The following is a 20,494-nucleotide window of genomic DNA, read 5'->3' as shown; positions in this document are numbered from 1 at the left end:
TAGATTGAATTTTTAAATTAATTATTTAATATTTAATTTAATATCCTTATTTTTTATTACTCCCAACAGTACTCAAAATAACGTTAATTTTAAAAACAACGGTCAAATTACTTTACTGGTGCACACACGTATTTCTTCCGGTGGGTAACTGACTAGCCATGACACAAGGCGAGCGCAGAAAACCAATGATTTCGTCAGTATTATATGAATATAGAAAAGGATAAATTATTCATATTGAGATTTTATTGTAGTCGTGCCGTTAAATCGTCGAATTGTTGCTTTTCTATTGGTCAAACATATCCACGCAAGCCTGTCATATTAGAGGCATGAGGCTTCTGCAGCGTGTGCTAGTTGCCTATATGTTGTCATTTTCAGGCACTGAGTTTTAATTTTTTAAAGTTCTACTATATAGTATTATTATGTTATGTTAGTGAGTAACCAGTTCTATCTTGGAATGACATGGATAGGGAAACTTTTCACAATTGCAGTAGTTTGGTTAAAATGCCCAGACAGATCCAGCAGCAACACTGCTCCTCACATTTCATTGATTACATAGAGAAAGAAATACCATACACCAAATTTTTCAAGAATTACTTGATTCCTAACCATCCCTGCATGTTCTCCAAAAAATTCACTGAAGACTGGAACTGCAGGAAAAACTGGGTTACAGATGAAGGGAAACCCAATTTCCAGAGACTTCTGCATGAATTTGATGAGCAAAGCATGTTACCATTACAATTTTATGGCATGCATTATAAATTGAACATTTTAAATGGATCGTCTCTTAATCCAGTGGTTTTCAAACTGGGGGGCTTGAGATGGTGCCAGGGGCACCCGGTTTTATGGGGCGAACACACCAGCAAGTTTGAGAACCACTGGGTTAGAATGTATACAACAAAAAAGCACTGCTTTCTGAATTACCATAATTTCATTCGAACAGATGAGGCTCCTGTTCCAGTTGCAAACTGTAATGCAAAAGAATATAACTCAAATCCGAAGCAGATCATGTCTTTTAAGGAGTTTATCCAGTACTGGAGAGAGTACATACAGAATGGACATTCTTCACCCAAAGGATGCTTATACCTAAAGGACTGGCATATTCACAGGTACAGCTTGTATTAATAAAAAATATGTTGTCTTTAAAAATATATAGCCATTGTACATATTTTGCTTAATATGTACCCATTTTGAAATTTTAATGTTGCATTTAAGAATAGTTTTGAAACATTATTTCAAGTAAAGATAAACTTTTAATATTTCCATGTTAATGGTGTTTGATTCATGTTTATTCTAGGAACTTTCCTGACCACAATAGTTACAAGACCCCAATCTACTTCTCTTCTGATTGGCTAAATGAATATTGGGACACGATTGAAGTGGATGATTATCGATTTGTCTACATGGGACCTAAAGGGTCATGGTATGAATCAGAGGCCTTAGGATATAATTGCATGAAAGGGTTTGGGCGCTTTATGCCAAATTCTGTTTTGATGTTTGGGTCAATGACGTGACGTTAATTATTTGTGTCCATTTGATTCAATTAAATGTAAAAGGGTTAAAATTTCAAAATAAATTTGCAGATTACTTGCATACATTCTCTTTTTTTGAGGACCAAGTCTAAAATTTCTGGTTTTATTTCATTTTAAAAGAATATTTGGGGATAATTGCAAAAATGTCAGTGTGGTGTAACCGGTCTGTGTCAATTGGTGTAATTAGTATTTTTTTTAAATGTAAATATTAATATTGTCATAAAAAACCTAGAATAAAATATAATCATCTAGTTTAGTGTAATATGATTTTTTTACATACATTTTTACATCGTTTGATCATTTAGAAAACAGAGCTGTTTTCAGCATATGTTAGGACAAATATTACAAAAACGCATTAAAATTTACATTTAGAAATAACCAATAAAATGATATTTAAAATTATTATTATTATTATTATGATGATTACGCTTACATGCCATCAAGGTGGATAAAATATTAAATGTTTCTCATTCTTTGGCGCAATTGGAGGTTACACCATTTTCAGGTCCATTCAGTCTTAACTTTCATAAAAATGGTGCAAATGTAATTTTTTATTGCATAAAATGAACATAAATACACTATGTGCATTGAAATAAACCTGATGCGTGCTTTTAAAACAAGTTTTTTTTTTAAAGATTTTTGAATTTCTCATCTTACCAAACCATTTTTACCACTTTTTTATTTTCATTTTATTCAAGTGAAATGTTGATCAAAAACAAGCTCTGCAGTAAAAAATAAATGCACTTTGGGAATTAAGCAAGATTTTTTTGTGGTTAATATTTGATTTTCTGCCGTTTTCTTATTATTTTCTTTTAAAAGTTAAACACTGCTAATATCAATTATGTCAAGATTAGATTTATTTACTATTTAACCCATCAAGATGATGATGATATTTTTCTCTGTTTGTCTTCAGGACACCTTTCCATGCAGACGTGTTTCGCTCTTACAGTTGGTCTGCCAACATCTGCGGACGTAAGAAATGGCTCCTGTACCCTCCAGGACAAGAGGAGTTCCTCCGGGATTGCCATGGCAACTTGGCCTATGATGTGACAGCACCAGTACTTCAAGACAAAGGTTTATATGCACAGTTTGAAGAGGCCTGTCAGCCTTTAGAGATCATTCAAGAAGCTGGCGAGATCATCTTTGTTCCAAGTGGTTGGCATCATCAAGTTTACAATTTGGTAAGTGACAGTGATTCACCCAATATCATTATATTTCAATCAGAGGTGAATATTTTCTTTCAAAATCCACTTATGCTTTACTGTCTAATGTCTGAGTAACCAAAATAAACTTATTTTTTAGTATTATGTCATTATATAAGAGAAGTGGCTGTAAGTGTTTTGATTTCCAAGTGTTTCTATGTTATTTTAAAAATCTCTTAAATAATAGGAGGATACGATCTCAATCAATCATAATTGGCTAAATGGCTGTAATTTGGACATCATGTGGCAGTTTCTGCAGGATGAACTTTCCTCTGTCCAGAGAGAGATTGAGGAATGGCGTGATACTATGGACACCTGGCATCAGCATTGTCAGGTAACTCTGTCAAAGGGGACAAATCACGAAAATCTGTCTTTTTTTCATGTTTAAGTGCTATAATTGGGTCCCCAGTGCTTCAATCAACCTGGAAAATGTAAAAAAAGAACACCCCAGTAACTTAGTTTTGGTAAACCATTTTCTGCAAGCATGTGAAAAAATAGGTCATTAAAAATTTGGCTCCTCTTGTGATGTCAGAAGGGGATAATACCGGCCCTTAATCCGCACTATCCAACCACAGCACGAATGGCCACCCTACTGCCACTTAGTCCAGAGATCAGCTCATTTGCATTTAAAAGGACACACCACAAAGCAGCACATTTTGCTCACACCTAAAAAATGGTAATTTTTACATGTTATAATAAATTTACTTGATGGTATAAAACTTCACACATGTACTCTGGGGACACCAAAGATTTATTTGACATCTTAAAAAAGTCTTGTGAAATGTCCCATTAATGTCTGGCTATAATGTATAGGCTGGCATTATTAATTAATTGTTCATGTATTTACAAATGTATGAATGTCATCAAGTAACAATAATTAAACTAAAAGCCATCATCTAACAATTTATGCTTTTCTGATCCATTTTTCTGGTCACTTTTAAACTCATAATAGGAACTTTTGACATTTTCTAAGATTTGACAAACTCAGTTTTAAATGTTGTTAGCTAATGCAATGACATTCATATTTATTTTATTTGTAGCTTTAGCATTCACATACATTCATTTAGGAGTCACTGTACATGCATGCTAATTTTTTGTGTTTTCTTTTTAGGTGATCATGAAATCATGTACAGGAATTGATTATGGGGAGTTTGCTACTTTCCTTAAGACCATTGCAAATAATCGAATATCATTTTTAAATTCATGCCCTCGAAATGCAGACAATTGCCAAGGTCACCTTGGTGAAAATCTGTTTGCATTGGGCCCTCACCATGCAGCTTTTGATTTGCAGAGAGTATTATATATATTTGAAAGCATGCTGAGCAACGAAGACTTTAAGAGATTGGACCCTACATCCCTGAGCTTCAAACCAGAGGATTTACTTCAGGAGATAAGAGATGCTGTTCGTACCATTGTATAATACATGGTATTGTGCATATACCACTATTGTACAAGTTCAAAAAAGGAAATGCGTTAATAAATCCTTTTATCAATGATATATCTTTTTTTAGGACTTTTTTCAGGAAACATGTTATTTAAACTTTACCCTACTTTCTTGCTTTATACAAGTGTCTGGTCTTAATGTGCCCCGAATATACTGCAAGTACTTTAGTTCAGATAAAGTCGAGTCCTACATTTTTCCCTGTGGGATGTTATGTTTCATTCCTAAATATGTAATACAGACACAAAATGAAAAAATCATTGTGTTGATTTTAAATTTGTTGTTAGATTTCTATTCTTGAAGAAGTGATTTGCATTAGAAACACAATATAGTAAGTTATTTTATTTTCAAGTGTCATCCAGCATGTCGCCAACAAATGTATAAATAAAGGCTATAGTGATTCAAGTAAAGTTTTAATTGAACTACAAATATAAATAAATATGCTTTACAATGCAATAACAGCAGTTTGGCAAGCATTTAAAAACAACAAATGTAGTAGAGGCTAGTAGATTCATTTATCTTTTGTGTTTTTTGGCCACCAGTCTGGCACCTTAGCCTGTAAAGTCACAGTCGTATCATCAGACAATTTAAGTTTCAGTGGCTCTTTGGCGTGAGCCAAGCGTACAAGGCTCAGACCCAGCTGTTCGATTCCTGCTCTGTGCTTCCCTGCTGGTTTTCCTCCTTCAGTCTTCAGAGCAGTTTCTTGGTCCGTGTTTTTCACCGGGGCAGACATGCTTACAGGCATTAGGCGTTTCCGTATTACACCGGTGTGGTGAGTTCTGGCAGTAAGTTCCTGTCCGATGTAACAGCCCTTGGTGAAGCTTATTCCCCGCATGTAGACCAGATTAGACTCCAGTGGAAGGGCCACACCTGGTGGAAGATCTTGGACGCCTTCAGGTATTCCTAATAAAAGAAAACAAATTAGAATTTGAAAAGAAATGAGGATTCTTGATAATTTTAGTTAATTTACGTGGTTCTGCTGTGTGACAAATAATCTGTAAATATACAAATGATATATAGTCTCCAAAATTATGTGATGTCATAGAATCTGTAAGTATAAAAAATTATTTGCTTTCAATATGATGTTCTTTATTTGTACCGGATGCAGTATAGCATGTCACCCTGCAGGACAGAATGATCCAGTTAACCAATACTGGAATTGTGATGATACATCAACATAATACATCTTGTAATAACAAAAATATTTTAATACCAATTTCATATCGATGTTGGTGGTATTCTTCAGTGGTACCCTGGTGACAAGCCGAAATAATGTCTACTGGATTGACCCCATGACTGGTGATCAGTCTCCATCCCATGAGCTCAGTTCTTGGGTCTGTCTCCAACACTATCACGTTTTCTACTGCAGTAACATCTGGCTTGGACTTCGTCATATCATCTTTGTTTTGAGGTAACAAAGCCCATAGCGAGAGACTGGGACACGTGCTGATGTTGACTTTGCGCCGTATCTTGTAGGTTTTCAGATGTTTCATAATGGACTCCTGCACACAGCCATTACACTCCAGAAGAACACCATTGAGTCCACTCGAGTTTTTCTTTAAACTAAAAGACACAGAACTTCTTATAATATACAATGATCTATATTTGTTGCCACAGGTTTAGCATATTCTCCAAACATAAATTCTGGTATCATAATATTTGTCAGCACAGAGCACGTTATCACAAATATTTACACAAATAATTGCAGTATTTTTGTTTTATTATGTACGTAATTTTGTTTTCTGGTTTTCACTTGAAATTATATTTTGTTGTTCTACAATTGTTTATCAATTTGCAGTTCAAACATGCCAAGGTGGGACTGTTAGATAATGTGAGATAAATGTTAAGGTCACGCCCACATGTTTCGACACAGCTGCGCAGACTATTACAGTAAAGTACCGCGAGAGTGATTCGAGGACTGTGCTTTCAAATCGCTATCGCGATACTTTGATGTCACGTGCCGCTTAATATGCGCAATCCTTATCAACTCGAAGGAAACTCTGTACCAGGCAGCGTCTCTAAAACATTGCATCGATTTCGGGTTTAGTTTAAAAGTCAAACTACTGAAATAGAAAATAATGTCAGAAAATACCTGTAAATGATTATATCATATAATGTCCTGCCTTGGACATTTAACATGTGCGCATACATAGCTTTGACACCGTCTTCACTCAAAAGACCCATGTCATTGGTGATTATTCCTTGAAGAAATGAGCTGGTGTCATGTCCGGATATATTGATGAGAGTCCTGTGCTGCAGACTGTAACAGGTAAAGTGGCCCGTAGTGTTTTTGGTTTGATCTTCAGTGTGTTTTCCCATCTGAGTCTCATGTCTCGTGCAGGAGTGAAGTAAACTTTGCCCGTGAAGTCCGCGAGATCCTGCCAGGACTCCTCTAAAAGCACCGGCAAACAAAGCAACCTTATGCATCGTGTTGTTTGCCACAATAAAAAGCTTAAAGGCTTAAAGTTCCTCTAAACGAGGTGAGTTGATGTTCTCTTGCCCTTTCTTCCTCCATCTTCCTTCCCATACTGCATTGCGTTTACTGTTTGTGTAAGGCTGTGTATTGATCTTACTATGGTGAAGGTTGGTCTTATTAATATTAATTAGGTAACTGTGAAAAACTATTTAAATTAATATTGTATTAATATTAAAACTATTAATAATAGATACAAATATTATTCACGCAAACTATTAATATTCATGAGCATATCCTGATTTTTATTTAATTAAAGCCTATGGTTAAACGCAGTGCTACATTAATACTCATGAGCTGAGCCATAAAACCTGACCTAAGGCTTAACATTAAGCATTGTCATGTGGTTGTTTTCGGGTATTTAATTTGTTATTCAATAAAAACTCCGAGTATAAAGTTACTTGCCCGGTACCTTATAAGTCCTAAGTTACATGAGTCCTTATAAGGCAAACCTGACAAAATTTACTTAAAAAAAACTGAGGGCTGCTACTGTCTATTTTTTTAGTAATCGAGTAATCAGACAATTATTATGATGATTAGTCTTTTGTAGTAATAAATAATAAAAATAGAAGGTGAACATTAGCCTTTAAAATTAATATATAAAGGGACAACAATAATTTTATCAATAGTGTCAAAACTATACTGTTAAAATGCAAAATAATATATTCAAGAGGCAGATATGCATTAAAATATATGTTGCAAATTTAGTCACAATAATTGTGGATGAATTTATTAACCTGCAGAGGGCGCCAGTAGCCTGACGTTTGACTTGTACTTTAGATCAGGGGTTTTCAAACTATTTGATGGCAGGGACCCCCACATATGATGAACCTTTAGTGAGGGACACCTTTCCTAAATATATATCCATATTTGTTCATAAAGAAACATTTAACTGTCCTATAAATATTAATTGTGGTAGTATAAAGACAGCAAATGGTTTACAAATTATGGCTACACATAGACTTTTCACACTTTTTGCTTTTTCCTTTTCTTGAAATTTTCTGGGGACCCCTTGGAACCTTCTGGAGGACCCCTGTGGGTCCCCGGAACCCGGTTTGAAAACCCCTGCTTTAGATGACAATCGATAAATTTCTTCTTATAGTTTTGTTTCTTTATTAAGATTGGCTGGGCCACGTTTGAAACATTGTAAATTACTGTAGTAACATACAGTAAATCTGTGGCCTTATATTACATCAGTAGCGTATTACTGAACTACTCCATCTGTGTTGCTTGGCAAACATTTTGAAGAAATACATTGCTTGTCATAAGATGTACGAAATAGCCCAATATTTTCTTATTTACAGTAGATGGTTTCAGCAGCAACAACATAAACAAACAGCTGGACTAAATGCAATTTCCGGTAGACTTCCACATAGAATCAATAACACTATAACCGTTACTTATTTCTGATAACAAAGGAAATAAATGACAAGTAAATTACCCTCATTCAAATATCATATCTCCCTGCTGGAAAAAAAAACAATAAACCATGGTTTTAGTGGGAATTTCATTGGTTCTAATGGAACTACAGTGTATTGGTTTTTGTTGGTCTCTAATGGTATGTATTGGTTCTATTGGTTCTAATGGAAAATGTATTGGTTCTAATGGAATAACGGCCCAAAACACACTACAGTGTAGTGGTTTTAATGGTAAAAGCTAATGGTTCCTATTGGTATTTTAATGGAAACCATTAGAATTTTCTGTAATGGTTCTTTGTTTTTTCAGCATTTTATTTTCGACAAGGTATTTGTCTTGTCAAATTCTCTTCAGTTCAGTCGCATAACCGCGACAATACGAATGCGTCCCATAAAACCGTCTATAGCCAGAGCTGTGTAGTAACAGATTAGATGTAATCTGGATTACGTAATCAGATTCCAAAAATCAAGATACTTGTAGTTAAATTACTATACATTATATCAGAGTATGGTATACAATTACTTTTTTATTGTTACAGATTCCATTACATGGATTGCGTTACATATTACTTTATTTTTTCCTACTTTTTAAAATCATTGCATTTTTTATAAACTTACATTTTTTATATAGAAGAGCACAGTGTTACTGTGGTAAAACAGTGAGAAATCGTATGCATAAAATAATAGCCCACACACAAATAATTGCTATTTCACAAGTAGGTGATAAGTTTAGTCTTTAACAACCTTGTGGTTAAGTTCACCTCACACATCTGTAATTTCCTGTCATCGCCATCAGTGGTGTAGTGGTGTCTGGAGAAGTGGGTATATTCTTAATTTATGCCCCCAGTAGAAGTGGGTATACCCCATGCCATCAATAAAAAGGTGGGTATACTCCGTATACCTGCGTATACCCTGCACTACACCACTGATCGCCATTCACTAGCAAAACATTATAAATGTGCCTGCAGTATTCAGGTATTTATGACCTTGTATTAGATACCCTATTGTTTGAGGCAGATCATTGCTTTCTGTATTGCCCATCACTGCAGGTGTTCGACTACAGAAAAAGGTCTCCAGTTTGTCATGACTTCTGTGATCATTTCACAACAAATGTTTTGTATGGAAAACACTTCTATTCTGCTTTTAATGTGTGTTTTATAATTTCACACAACTTCATAATGTAAACGTATAACAGACATTTTGATGTCCCCATGAGGAAACAAGCTTATAAATCAAACAAAATGATGTTTCTTGAAAATGTGAAGTAGGAGAAGGGTTTCTGTGATGGTTGGGGTTAGGGAATGGGGTAGGTAAGGGGAATAAAATATACAGTTTGCGTGGTATAAAATGCATTACGTCTATGGAATGTCCCCACAAAACATGGGAACCAGAATGTGTGTGTGTGTGTTTCCGTGGTTTATGGTAAAAAAACATTTTTGGAGCTACAGATTCACTCTCTTCCTGAAAAGCACAGATTTGAAAAGCTCTGTGTCCCTGATTGGCCAGCTAATCTGTACGTTGTGATTGGGCTGAATACCTCTGACCGTCGGTCTTTTCTACATCACCAATACCAGGAAGTAAACTGTCGCCTACAATCTATGTGTTTGTTGTAGTTCAAGAAAAGAGATTTGCGTTGGAAACAATAACTCGGGTCACCGTTTACTTTGGGGTTTGTACCTTTTGCATATTGTTAACATGTACTAATACAGACTTAGGACATGTAAAAATGTAAATCTGACAATAGGTGCTCTTTAAGATTTAAATATAAATTCTTGCTCTACTGTATGTCAAAATTGTACTATATTATTATACTTAAATATATGTGACAGCAAATAAACAGAAGTCAAATAGAATCTAAATGTAATCAAAATGTACTAAGATTACTTTAAACAAAATGTGCAATCTAAGGATTAGGTTACTGACAAAAATGTTTGTCATGTAGTTTGTAATCAGTAACTGATTTCAATTCCCAAGTAACTTACCCCCGCGTCTCAGCAAAAGATTGCCACTACAGCACTTACGGCACACTCAAGTGTGAATTCACTCATTCGTGTTCATTCACTCGTTAAAGAGGCTATATTAGTGTAATGTAGTGCAGTTGTTTTATTTTATTTTTTATTTTATAAAAGATTTATTTTACATCTTTAAAAAGTCTTGTGAAATATCCCTTTTAACACTAGCTAAATGCAACATGATGTGACATAGCTTCACATTCTATGTACAGGTAGGTGGCTATTTTAGACACAGCCAGGAAGCATAAGTTGAACTCAGTGAGTAGGGTGTAAATTTCTTTTTTATTGACATTAGCTAGGTAGTATACACATGCGTTCTACAATTCACACATCCCGTTGGTGTATAACAATAGGCGTGACATCATATATGCACACTACACAGATGAACTTTTTCGTTATAATTGGGGATCGTATAAACCTTAAGAAAAACATTTTCAACTTAAATGTATTTGTACTGCAGCCTTTATTAGCAGCTTTACAAAAATGACCAACTGCCTACAACCCCTGTTAGTGTGAAAAGGGAACTGTAGTGAGAAAAACTCTCTGAGGTTCATGTGGTAAAATGAGTTGTGATCAGGATTTAGTGTTAGATCACAGGAAGTTGAGTAATAACCAGAGAAGGGGCAGACAATTTATAAAGAGTGATGTGAGAATAAAGCCTGATAGACAGAAAATGTGTGTGTATCTGCTGCAACTGATTTTTCTCTTCCTTCTGAAAGGTAAGCAGATTTATATTGTATATACATTTTTCTATTGTAAGTAAAGTTGTTTTCTGTAAATACTGCAGGCTTTGTTTAACAGACATTTTGTATTTAAAGTAAACTCATTAATAACACACACACACACACAAAAACCTGGACCGCAAAATTTGTCATAAGGGTCCATTCATAAGGCTCAAAATATTGAGAAATTCACCTTTACATTTTTCCAAATCAAGTCCTTAGCAACACATATTACTGAGGGCAAATAAATATTTAATATACATATTTGTGGTAGGAAATATAGAAAATATCATTATGGAACATGATCTTTACTTAATATCCTGATGATTTTTGGCATAGAAATGGATCATTTTGACCAAAACAACGTATTGTTGGCCATTACCCATAATGCAATATTACTGGTTTTGTGGTCCAGGGTCACAAATGAATCTATGGGAATTATGTTGTGACAAATCTTATGTTGTGACATTTTATCAAGCTTTTTTTGTATCACTCTGAGATGCCTTTTATTAGTAAATGAGTCCCCATCAGTGCTGGGCTTTTACTGGCTGCTATTCATCTTACAACATTTTAAAATAAAAAAATAAGTATCGTAATGAAATTAATTAGCACAATTACTTTTTACCAATAATTTTAAACATTTAAGTATGCTTCCTAAGATCAAAAGGTTTTTGAGAACATATTAGTCAAGTGATTCTAAACTTTTGACCTGTTTGGCACTAATGCAACTTTAAGGAAATATTTTTTGTTGGTTTCGTATTTTCTATACAGTACATAATTATATGTAAACAATTTAGTTTCACCGTAGACCCAATATTGCAAACACAAGCCAACTCATTTAAACACTCACCATTAGCTCAGTGCTTCTCAATTATTTTCTGTCACGCCCCCCCTAAGAAGAAGTAAACATTTCGCGCCCCCCCTAACTCTCCGCCGCGACTTTAAATAGTATAATTTGTCTATAAAATTACACATCTGCAAAACATTGTATCCTTATTAATATTGAGAAAACACAAAAAGAAAACAAAAAAAGAAATATCGATCAACTTACAATAAAGAATAACTTTATTAACATTGTTTTTTAGTCTGTAACAGAAAAGACTTAAAATGCATCAATTTGCCTGAAAAAAAAAATCTATACTTATATAAAGTATAATATTTTTTGACCATTTAATACTGAAAAATTAAATTAAATATAATCAATAAATAGTAATAAAAAACTCTAGCGGCTTATCAGCGTGATTGGGGTGTAATGTCTTTAAGTGACGTTGCAAAAAAATCACTTCCTGAAAAAGTATTTTCCCCGGGGGCTCTTGCGCCCCCCCTGGTGTCGCTTCGAGCCCCCCCTGAGGGTCCCGCCCCACTATTTGAGAAGCACTGCATTAGCTCAAGATTGAATAAGGTTTTAAATTAATGAATTTCTGTTATGAAGATATTATGTATTAACTAATAGATTTTGGTACTGTACAACGTCCTTTGTGTGTCAGGTACCAGTGGAGTGGAATACATACATGTTTTTGGCAAATGTGGAGATGATGTCACTCTACCAGCTAATGAAATGCTTTCTGACTGCACTGATATTAAATGGCTCTATACATTTGGGGGTACACTGACAATTGACCTGTTCAATGATAAAGAGATGAAAAGTGACAACGAGCGACTGAGTCTGGCATCTGACTGCTCTCTGAACATCAAAAACATAACAAAAGATGACTATGGAATTTACCCCTGCTTTATCAGAGAAAAAGAAGAAGCTCGTTTTTTCCTGCATATTCTTTATGGTCAGTTTTTTCATTCAATATATGATCAATTTAAAACAAGCACTTTTTTCAAACTCCTATTTATGCTATATTCCTGTCCTAATTTCTCTTTCAGTTTATATAGCATCCACACACACTAAGATCAGACCAGGTCGCTCTCTGACTCTCATCTGTCATTTGTATGGTCATTTTGTTGATTTGGAAAAAGTACAGCTGGTCTGGGTGAATCAGGCAGGTGTTGCTCTTCAAACGGACCCCAGATATCGGATAACATCCTTAGGACATTCAAGCAGCATATTGACTACAACACTTCTAAGTAAAGACAACAACACACAATTGATATGTCAGGTTATTAAAGGAAGTAAAGTTAAGGCGTCAGACACCTTTACTGTCAAGTACTCAGGTGAGACCCTTTTTCCAAGACCCTATATTAAATGTTTTACTTTTAATGCTTTTTAAAAATTATGTTATTATATTAACCATTATTATTTTATCATATACATGAATGCTGATTTCACCAGGTGTAGAATGAAATTATTTTTAGCTTTGATCATGGTTAAATGTTTATCTCACTTGGTTTTTCACACCTTCTGCAGAACATTTTTACACCTGCAGAATATTTCCTTTAATAACATGATCATATGCATACCCATCTTAACCTGTCATCATATACTCACAGTTATGTCACTTTTGTTGTTTTCTTTTGTGCACAAAGCAAGTTTAAACACAATCCACCCATGGACGAGTTTAATGTCAATGTGGGGCTGCATGTCTTAAAAACAATTATAAGCACACCCAAACAAAACATTTATAGAACAAAGTAATAACAGAGATTAGAGACTTGTTACTAAGTATCAAACTATCATAATGTTGATGATGTAATGGGATGTAGTCTGCAACAATATGGTACACCAGAACTAATATGCATTCTCTGCAGCTGCAGCTCCGACCGCTTCACCGATAAATGTTACCACCTCACAATGTCAAGGAGATTCGTCTCCTGAAGCATCAATAACTCCAGCAAGAGGTAATAATATTTATTAGGTAATAACAAAAAAGAAAGTTTATTGGTTAATATTAACGAGAGAGCACTTATCACTTTATATGGCATTTATCATATACTGTAATAATGATAAGAATTGAGTGGTTTGTGTTGGTTCATTTCTCGAACTTCTGAAGTGACAATAAAAGATAAAACTGTGATCTTTTACTGTCTGAATCTTTCTTCTTTTCTGTAGTGATCATATTTCTTGGTGAGATTGCAGTGTTTACTGGCCCTACTGCAATACTTTTGCAGATCATCTGGGAAAGAAGAGCTGGTGAGTTTACAGAACCCGGCGATTCAATCGAGAACTTTAAACAGAAAGTTACATACAGTATAGGCTACATTAAATAGTTGCAACTGAACTTAATGATTTCTAAAATGACATATGTAGAAAGTTATGTTCTGTCCAAACATTTTTACAGATTTGTGTTTTTCTTTTCAGATAACAAAAGAAAGGCTAAAACACCTAGAGGAAATAAGGACACAAATGCTTAAAAAAAAGACAATAATTACAAAAAATGCAACAAAGATTTAACAAACAAATATTTGCTTGCTGAGTTATAGCCTATGTGCTTTTCCATTGATCTTTTTGTAATCTGCTTAAAATATATCTGTAACTATGCATGATAATCATCATAGTTTTGTTTTAATGTTTTTTTTTTAATAGAAGCATTTGTGTTCTATTAATTTGCATAATTTCAATTATCATTAATTCAATTATATTTTTCATTTATTTTATCATTTTAGCATTCACTTTTATTCTTATTTTATTTGATGATATTGATTTTTATTCTACATAACTTTATTAATGTTGAATGTTTAATCTTTTTGTCTTTTAATGCTGATATGAATTTCCAATGGTCTCCATCTCAAGGCCTTGTCTGCTGTCTGATGTTATCTCATTCATCTCTGTATCTTGTGACTCTCACAACATGTTTAACTATTGAGTAACAGAGTAATTTTTCCCTACATGAGCCAGATCTAGTGAGCTAGATCTATACATTTGGATCTGTGGTATCTAACAATTTTGGACATGGCCATAGTTTGATCCATTAAGTAAAGTATTAAAAAATGAGAGACAAGTGTAGGTGGCTTACATTAACATATGAACAAACCCAACTGTTAGGTTAAAAGTAACCCTATGCTGGGTTGTTGTTACCCAACTATGGGTTAAAACAACCTATATTTTTTTAGAGTTGATGTAATGAAACAAGATACATAGCTTTGTTGGTTTAATAAAGTTGAATTGTTCATTAAAGTTTGGCAGTATATTTGTATGGCATAATTGAAAAGTTGACCAATAAATAAATAAAATTGTCATTTTTTTTCTTTTTAATTTAAAATTAAATTTGTCAATAGAGTTTTAACAGCACAGGTTAATTTACCCTATTTATTATTTTGTTTTATTTTATTTAGCATTTATATTTATATTTATATTTATATATATATATATATATATATATATATATATATATATATATATATATATATATATATATATATATATATATATATATATATATTCCTTCTACAGCAGCACCTTTCAAATCTTATATGTATCAGAACACTTAGACATTTTTAGCCTTCTGGTGAACATTTTGATGTGTTTGAGGGGATGTAAATGTGTGGAAAAAAACATGAAGAATATTAAGTAGCATAAATCAAAAATAAGTAAAATACATTTCTACAAATTGGCCAATGTATTAATTGTTAAACACAAAATAATAATTTGCATAAGTACTCGACCAAGTCAGCCTCAAATAAAGCACCAACATATATTTTTAAAATTGTGAGCTTGATTCTGACTTGGCCATTACAGGAAATTGCCATCGTTTATTTAAAGCATTTCCTGCACATCCTGTCTTTATTCTTCGGGGGACACTGAACTCACCAGGCCTCGAATGTTGAACTTTTTAGTGAGGGAAATAAGACGGACACGAGACTGGGTCGGTCTGACTGCTCTATACACATAAAAAAATCACTAAAAAAAGATTTGCTATCCTGTCAGTCTGTTCTTCGTCATCTGTTTTTAGTTCAATTAAAAAGGCACAGTACCATTTTCTTTTTAAAGGAAGTTCCTCTGCCATGTTGTTAATGTTAAAAGTCACAATAGAGAAAATTAATTCCTAGAGCCATACAGATCCTCTCTGTTATTCAAAAAATGGGCAAAAGAATGGGGTGAATTTACAAGGTCACTTTCATTGTGTTACACTTACATAAAAAACTGAAGTTCCAGCATTCTCTAAATATTAAAATGGGTTCAGCCATTGAGCCTTACAAAGTGAATCAGTGTAAACTCAAGCTTGGGGCTTGTCGGCATTGTCTAAAATGAAAGCTTTAGAACACAGTGTCTATGATGCCTGTCTGAATAAAGAGGATTTGTGTTTATTATTTGTTTAACAAAACACATAGACACTGCTAAGGAAATTGTGTGTTAAAAGAAAAGTCATGCAAAAGTAACCCCTAGGCCATATGATATGACAACAACATGAGGACAAACAGAAACTGATGACAAAATTAACTTGAATTTAAACGGCCCCGGATCAGCATTATATCATTACTGTATGTCCTCTGGCCACCCTAATCCTCGAATTTAACCCTTGATAAAAAAAATCGAAATAAAAAATACTTTTTTAAACAAATAAATGTGTGCACATAAAGTAAAAATCAAACCCTGTATCCATTTTCGCATACTTGCACTAGTATTTAGAATTAGTATGTGCAGAAATTATGGAAGTTGGAAGTGCAGATCCATAAACATTTTTAAAGCTGATATCAGCCACTCATTGTGAGTCTGGCGCAAGCTATTAGTAAATCTGGCACTTTGAGCCATGATATACATCATTATAATTTGATTGAAAAAATAGACATATTTCAAAATGATTATATTATAGTACCTTTTAGATTTGTAACTAATTGAAAACTAATTTCACCCTTTTTTTACAGATAAAAGTTTTTTAAAAATCGTATTCAATTTAGGAATGCATAACGATTAATCGTGATTAATCTCTAGCAGAATAAAAGTTTTTGTTTACATCATATATGTAAGAAATGTTTACATGTGTATATAGATTTGTATATTTATGTATCATTTATAAATATATATGATGTAAAAAAAGCTTTATTCTGCTATAGATTAATCGCGATTAATCGTAATGCTCCCTAATTTAATTGGTCATATATCCAACATACTGTAATGCATGATATTTCTTAAGCATTCATTAACTGATTAATGATATAAAACACTCTCACACAGGACATCTTGATAAGTTAATCCTAAATTTATTATTATTCTGACTCATAAATTAAAGATCATCATTACAATCTCAACAATAAAGGCACATTTTGGGAAGGAAACCTAAAATTAAATACAAAAAAAACGAAAACACATAGATGCGAAACCATAATAAATATGAATCATAAAAAGTTCAGTTTAGGTAAAAATTAAACATGGTTTAGAGGAGTATTTTGACAGTGTGCTACACATGAAAGTTCAAGCAGTTGCTACTGCACGTTTTTTTTTATATAACCAGTTCACAAGTTACACAGAACAGCTCTGTGAAAATGTTTGCATAATAGATTTCAGAAATTCATAAAAAATATGAAGTTGAACATGCATCCCACTTTAAGGGTGAAGTTTGGAATTATAAGGAAAACGATTATATGCTTGATGATTGATATGCAGGAACAAATATAAGGAAGGTTGATTCAACGGCAAAGCATAACATTATTGTACAGTATGTTTGAGCATTCCTCACCATGCCAACATTTGCTGAGACTATTGGTCGAATTTGCGGGTAGGAGTTGGGACTAAGGTGCAGTTTACCAAAGGGTTATTGGCTCTATTTTATAACCTAGTGAGCTGCCTTTAGCCATTTTCACAGAGAAATTCCAGAGAATACACTGATAATTCACACCTCCAGTGATTTTGTGGGATCTGTGTGTGCGTTCACACCCATTTTGTACAGATCCTGACAAGTGCGTCTGACATGTTTTCATGTAAAAAAAAATTATCAGGCCCTTGTTTAGGTTCAGTAATTTCACTTTAATGTCAATGAAAATGTTATTAGTCAGTAGTTGAAATGGCTTATTTTCAAAACGGTCACTTTGGTCATTTATTTGATACATTTTAAAGGGACACTCCACCTTTTTTTTGTTGGAAAATATCCAAATTTTCCAATGATATTATGCAGCAGCCGAAAATAGTCCCTTTAGTATCTTTCAATAGCAGGGGACTATTTTTGGGCACTGCGTAATATCATCTGCAGCCATATTACGGCAGCAAGTCCTTGATTATTATGCCAGAATGAGAGTATAGTTCCTAGCTATCTGCCTAGAAAATCGTAACTTTAAATTTTTTGTTGGTCTTAGTACACAATGTAACTACAGCAGAGTCAAGTTTTAAATAGGAAAAATATCGAAACTCTTTATTTTTTTGGGCGATGCTAATGGTCTAATCAGATTCAATAGATTATGCTAAGCTATGCTAAAAGTGGTAGCGCCAGACCCGAAAATTGGCTGAGCTGGAAAATGAGCATATTTTCAAAAAAAGTGTTTTCCTTTAACAAATTTTGGCAGTCTTTAAATCTAAAACCCCTGGCATGCTTTTTTTTTGCAAAAATCTCACCTTTTAAAAAATCTCCAGTCACTTGCAACTTGCAATTTGATGTTCGTGGGCTGTTGTTAGCCTGCTGCCTATTTACTATTTAAAGGAATAGTCTACCCTTTTGCCACACCAAACTATGTTATTACCTCAACCCAGACGAATCAATACATACCCATCCCCCTTCAATGCGTGCACTGCACAGTGCGCCGTGAATGTGCCAGCACCCAACCTAGCCCCATTCATTCCTATGGTACCAAAAAAAAGTTTTATTTTGTGGCACCATACTTACTGGTATAACTCCTCATGTAACAGTCTGTAGCCTCTTATGGAACGGCTGAAATTCCACAAGGGGGCGTATTTGTTCCTCAGACGTTGCACAATAAACGTGACATCCGAATATATTCATTATAAATCGTGAATGAAAAGTGAGATTAGAACGAATGTCCGTTAGTGAACTAATTGTATACAATATTTATATTGTAATTCGGTCAGAAACGTCAAGATTGTGAAATTAACAAATTTTTTTGGATTAAAAGGTTTGGATATTCCATTTCCTTGGACTTTTGGGGATTTATGAACAATTTGTTTTGGACAATTTCACCAAAGCGGATAAAGGGAACACTGTAAAAAAATCTGTAGAAATTGCAGCTGGGCTGCCGGTAACCCACCGCAGATCCAAACCCATGCCACCTACTGGCAACACTTTGTTAAAAGTTAAACGAACATCAAACATCCACAAGTCTTTGTCTTTACAGAATAAAACCAAAAAAACAGCATCAAGCAAAACATTCTGGGAAGCAAAATCTGAAGCAAAAAACAGAAAAAGGTTGATGATGATTTCTGGTTCCCAGAATGCTTTGCATGAGGCTGTTATTGTATAGTTTTATTCTCTAAAGACAAAGACCTGCCAATATTCAAAATCCATTCAACTTCGAACAAAATGTTGCCAATAAACAACACAAATCCAAATCCACGGTACATTACCGGCAACCCAGCTGCAATAACATTATAATTTCTACTGAATTTTTTTACAGTGAAGATTTTGAAGGTAAGTAAATATCCTAAATCGGCGCCACCCGGTTCAGGTAACTAACAATTAGATAACAGTTTTATGACTGCTAAAAATCATATTATGCTTTGTGTGTGCGCTTAATGGAATCCTGAAAGTCTAAGCTTTACAATGATGTGCCACGAATATTTAATGCTTCAAAGTTACAATGACGTAATGCAGCCTCACGTGCAAGGGAGGGGGTGTACCGTGTACGGCACAGTGTTCCTTATCAGGTTAAATAGGGAAAACACGGAAGTGTTTGGTGGCTTCCCTGTTTACTACCATAGGAATGAATGGGGCCAAGCCAAATGCCAACACACTCACGACACGCCGCACATTGCACGCACCGAAAAAAGACAGATATGTACCAATTCGTCCAAGTTGAGGCAACAACACAGTTCAATATTGCAAAAGGGTAGACTATTCCTTTAAGTGGATTTGAAGCTAATGTATTTGATGCATAATGCATAATGCATGCATAAAGCATTTTCGGTCAATATCATTAACTAATTTTTGACAATAGTGGTGTTTAGCAGCTTCTACATCTGAGCTCTTCATATATAGATAAGTATATTTATAATCAACATCATTTGATTTTTACAATCTTGTATGAAATATTTTTAGATATGCATTCTGGAATTTCCTTTTGCATAATGGCAATGCAGTGTGAGAAATCTCATAAGGCAGCATTTCTTTTGCTACTTTCTAAATGAAAAAGAAAAACATGAAAATGTTCCCATGTTAAAATAAACAGAGCATTATAATGGAACTATGGACAATTTTGGCCACCATATTTTAACACTGAGATGGGTTTAATTTTAAATAACTTTGCGAAGCTGCTGTCACTTCTGAAACAATGCAGAAACAGTCAACAAGCCAGCTGTCAAGAGTAACAGCATGTCAGTTATGTAACCCATTTTGTTTAGGTCTGAAATCTGGATTCTTTCATTTCAGTTTGCATACAATCAATCTGAATTGCATAAATTTTGCCAGTAGTTAAGCTGTTTACAAAGTTAAGCTAGTTGTTCCGCAGCATGGGCCAGAAAACAATACATCATAAAGATATATTCATAACCACTTAGAAAGACCACTGCAACCAACATGTAAAACGTACCGTGCACATCGGCACTAAAATATAATCACTAATAAGAGTCAGTGTGGCTTTCTTTTTTGATTTGTGGCTTTCTTTTTGAGTGGAATAAGATTCCCAGACAGCAATTTTGCATTTACTGTAAAAG

At 34.1% G+C, this 20,494-nt stretch overlaps 3 protein-coding genes across 3 annotated transcripts; 2 read left to right on the top strand and 1 right to left on the bottom strand.

Moving 5' to 3' along the window:
* Positions 1 to 123: 123 nt before the first annotated feature.
* Positions 124 to 4,229, top strand: jmjd4 (jumonji domain containing 4). Its single transcript, XM_073854855.1, has 6 exons — positions 124 to 717; positions 946 to 1,106; positions 1,295 to 1,420; positions 2,443 to 2,710; positions 2,919 to 3,065; positions 3,843 to 4,229. Exons 1-6 carry the CDS (start codon positions 460 to 462, stop codon positions 4,149 to 4,151), a joined length of 1,269 nt encoding a protein of 422 aa, XP_073710956.1. The 5' UTR covers positions 124 to 459; the 3' UTR covers positions 4,152 to 4,229.
* Positions 4,230 to 4,568: 339 nt separating this feature from the next.
* iba57 (iron-sulfur cluster assembly factor IBA57) lies at positions 4,569 to 6,724 on the bottom strand. The gene is made up of 3 exons (XM_055203071.2): positions 6,265 to 6,724; positions 5,386 to 5,735; positions 4,569 to 5,075 (listed from the first exon to the last, which is right to left on the bottom strand). The coding sequence occupies exons 1-3, from the start codon at positions 6,597 to 6,599 to the stop codon at positions 4,684 to 4,686; spliced, it is 1,077 nt and encodes a 358-aa protein (XP_055059046.2). The 5' UTR covers positions 6,600 to 6,724; the 3' UTR covers positions 4,569 to 4,683.
* A 2,771-nt stretch (positions 6,725 to 9,495) lies between these two features.
* Positions 9,496 to 14,799, top strand: LOC129442801 (uncharacterized). The gene is made up of 6 exons (XM_055203073.2): positions 9,496 to 10,791; positions 12,282 to 12,575; positions 12,670 to 12,957; positions 13,492 to 13,581; positions 13,793 to 13,873; positions 14,042 to 14,799. Exons 1-6 carry the CDS (start codon positions 10,635 to 10,637, stop codon positions 14,092 to 14,094), a joined length of 963 nt encoding a protein of 320 aa, XP_055059048.2. The 5' UTR covers positions 9,496 to 10,634; the 3' UTR covers positions 14,095 to 14,799.
* Positions 14,800 to 20,494: the final 5,695 nt, after the last annotated feature.

Source organism: Misgurnus anguillicaudatus, chromosome 2 (assembly GCF_027580225.2).
Source record: "Misgurnus anguillicaudatus chromosome 2, ASM2758022v2, whole genome shotgun sequence".
NCBI classification, from domain to species: Eukaryota; Metazoa; Chordata; class Actinopteri; order Cypriniformes; family Cobitidae; genus Misgurnus; species Misgurnus anguillicaudatus.
The sequence above is the reverse complement of the archived record's forward strand: the minus strand, read 5'-3'. Positions and strand labels throughout refer to the sequence as shown.

Coding starts and splice junctions, on each gene's coding strand:
- jmjd4 (XM_073854855.1), top strand. CDS start 460: ATGGATAGGGAAACTTTTCACAATTGCAGTAGTTTGGTTAAAATGCCC. Junction 2,711..2,918: donor ATCATCAAGTTTACAATTTG/GTAAGTGACAGT, acceptor CTTAAATAATAG/GAGGATACGATCTCAATCAA. Junction 3,066..3,842: donor CCTGGCATCAGCATTGTCAG/GTAACTCTGTCA, acceptor TTTTCTTTTTAG/GTGATCATGAAATCATGTAC.
- iba57 (XM_055203071.2), bottom strand. CDS start 6,599: ATGCATAAGGTTGCTTTGTTTGCCGGTGCTTTTAGAGGAGTCCTGGCA. Junction 5,736..6,264: donor TATGATATAATCATTTACAG/GTATTTTCTGAC, acceptor TGTGTCTTTTAG/TTTAAAGAAAAACTCGAGTG. Junction 5,076..5,385: donor CCAACATCGATATGAAATTG/GTATTAAAATAT, acceptor TTCTTTTATTAG/GAATACCTGAAGGCGTCCAA.
- LOC129442801 (XM_055203073.2), top strand. CDS start 10,635: ATGAGTTGTGATCAGGATTTAGTGTTAGATCACAGGAAGTTGAGTAAT. Junction 12,576..12,669: donor TTTCCTGCATATTCTTTATG/GTCAGTTTTTTC, acceptor TTTCTCTTTCAG/TTTATATAGCATCCACACAC. Junction 13,582..13,792: donor ATCAATAACTCCAGCAAGAG/GTAATAATATTT, acceptor TCTTTTCTGTAG/TGATCATATTTCTTGGTGAG.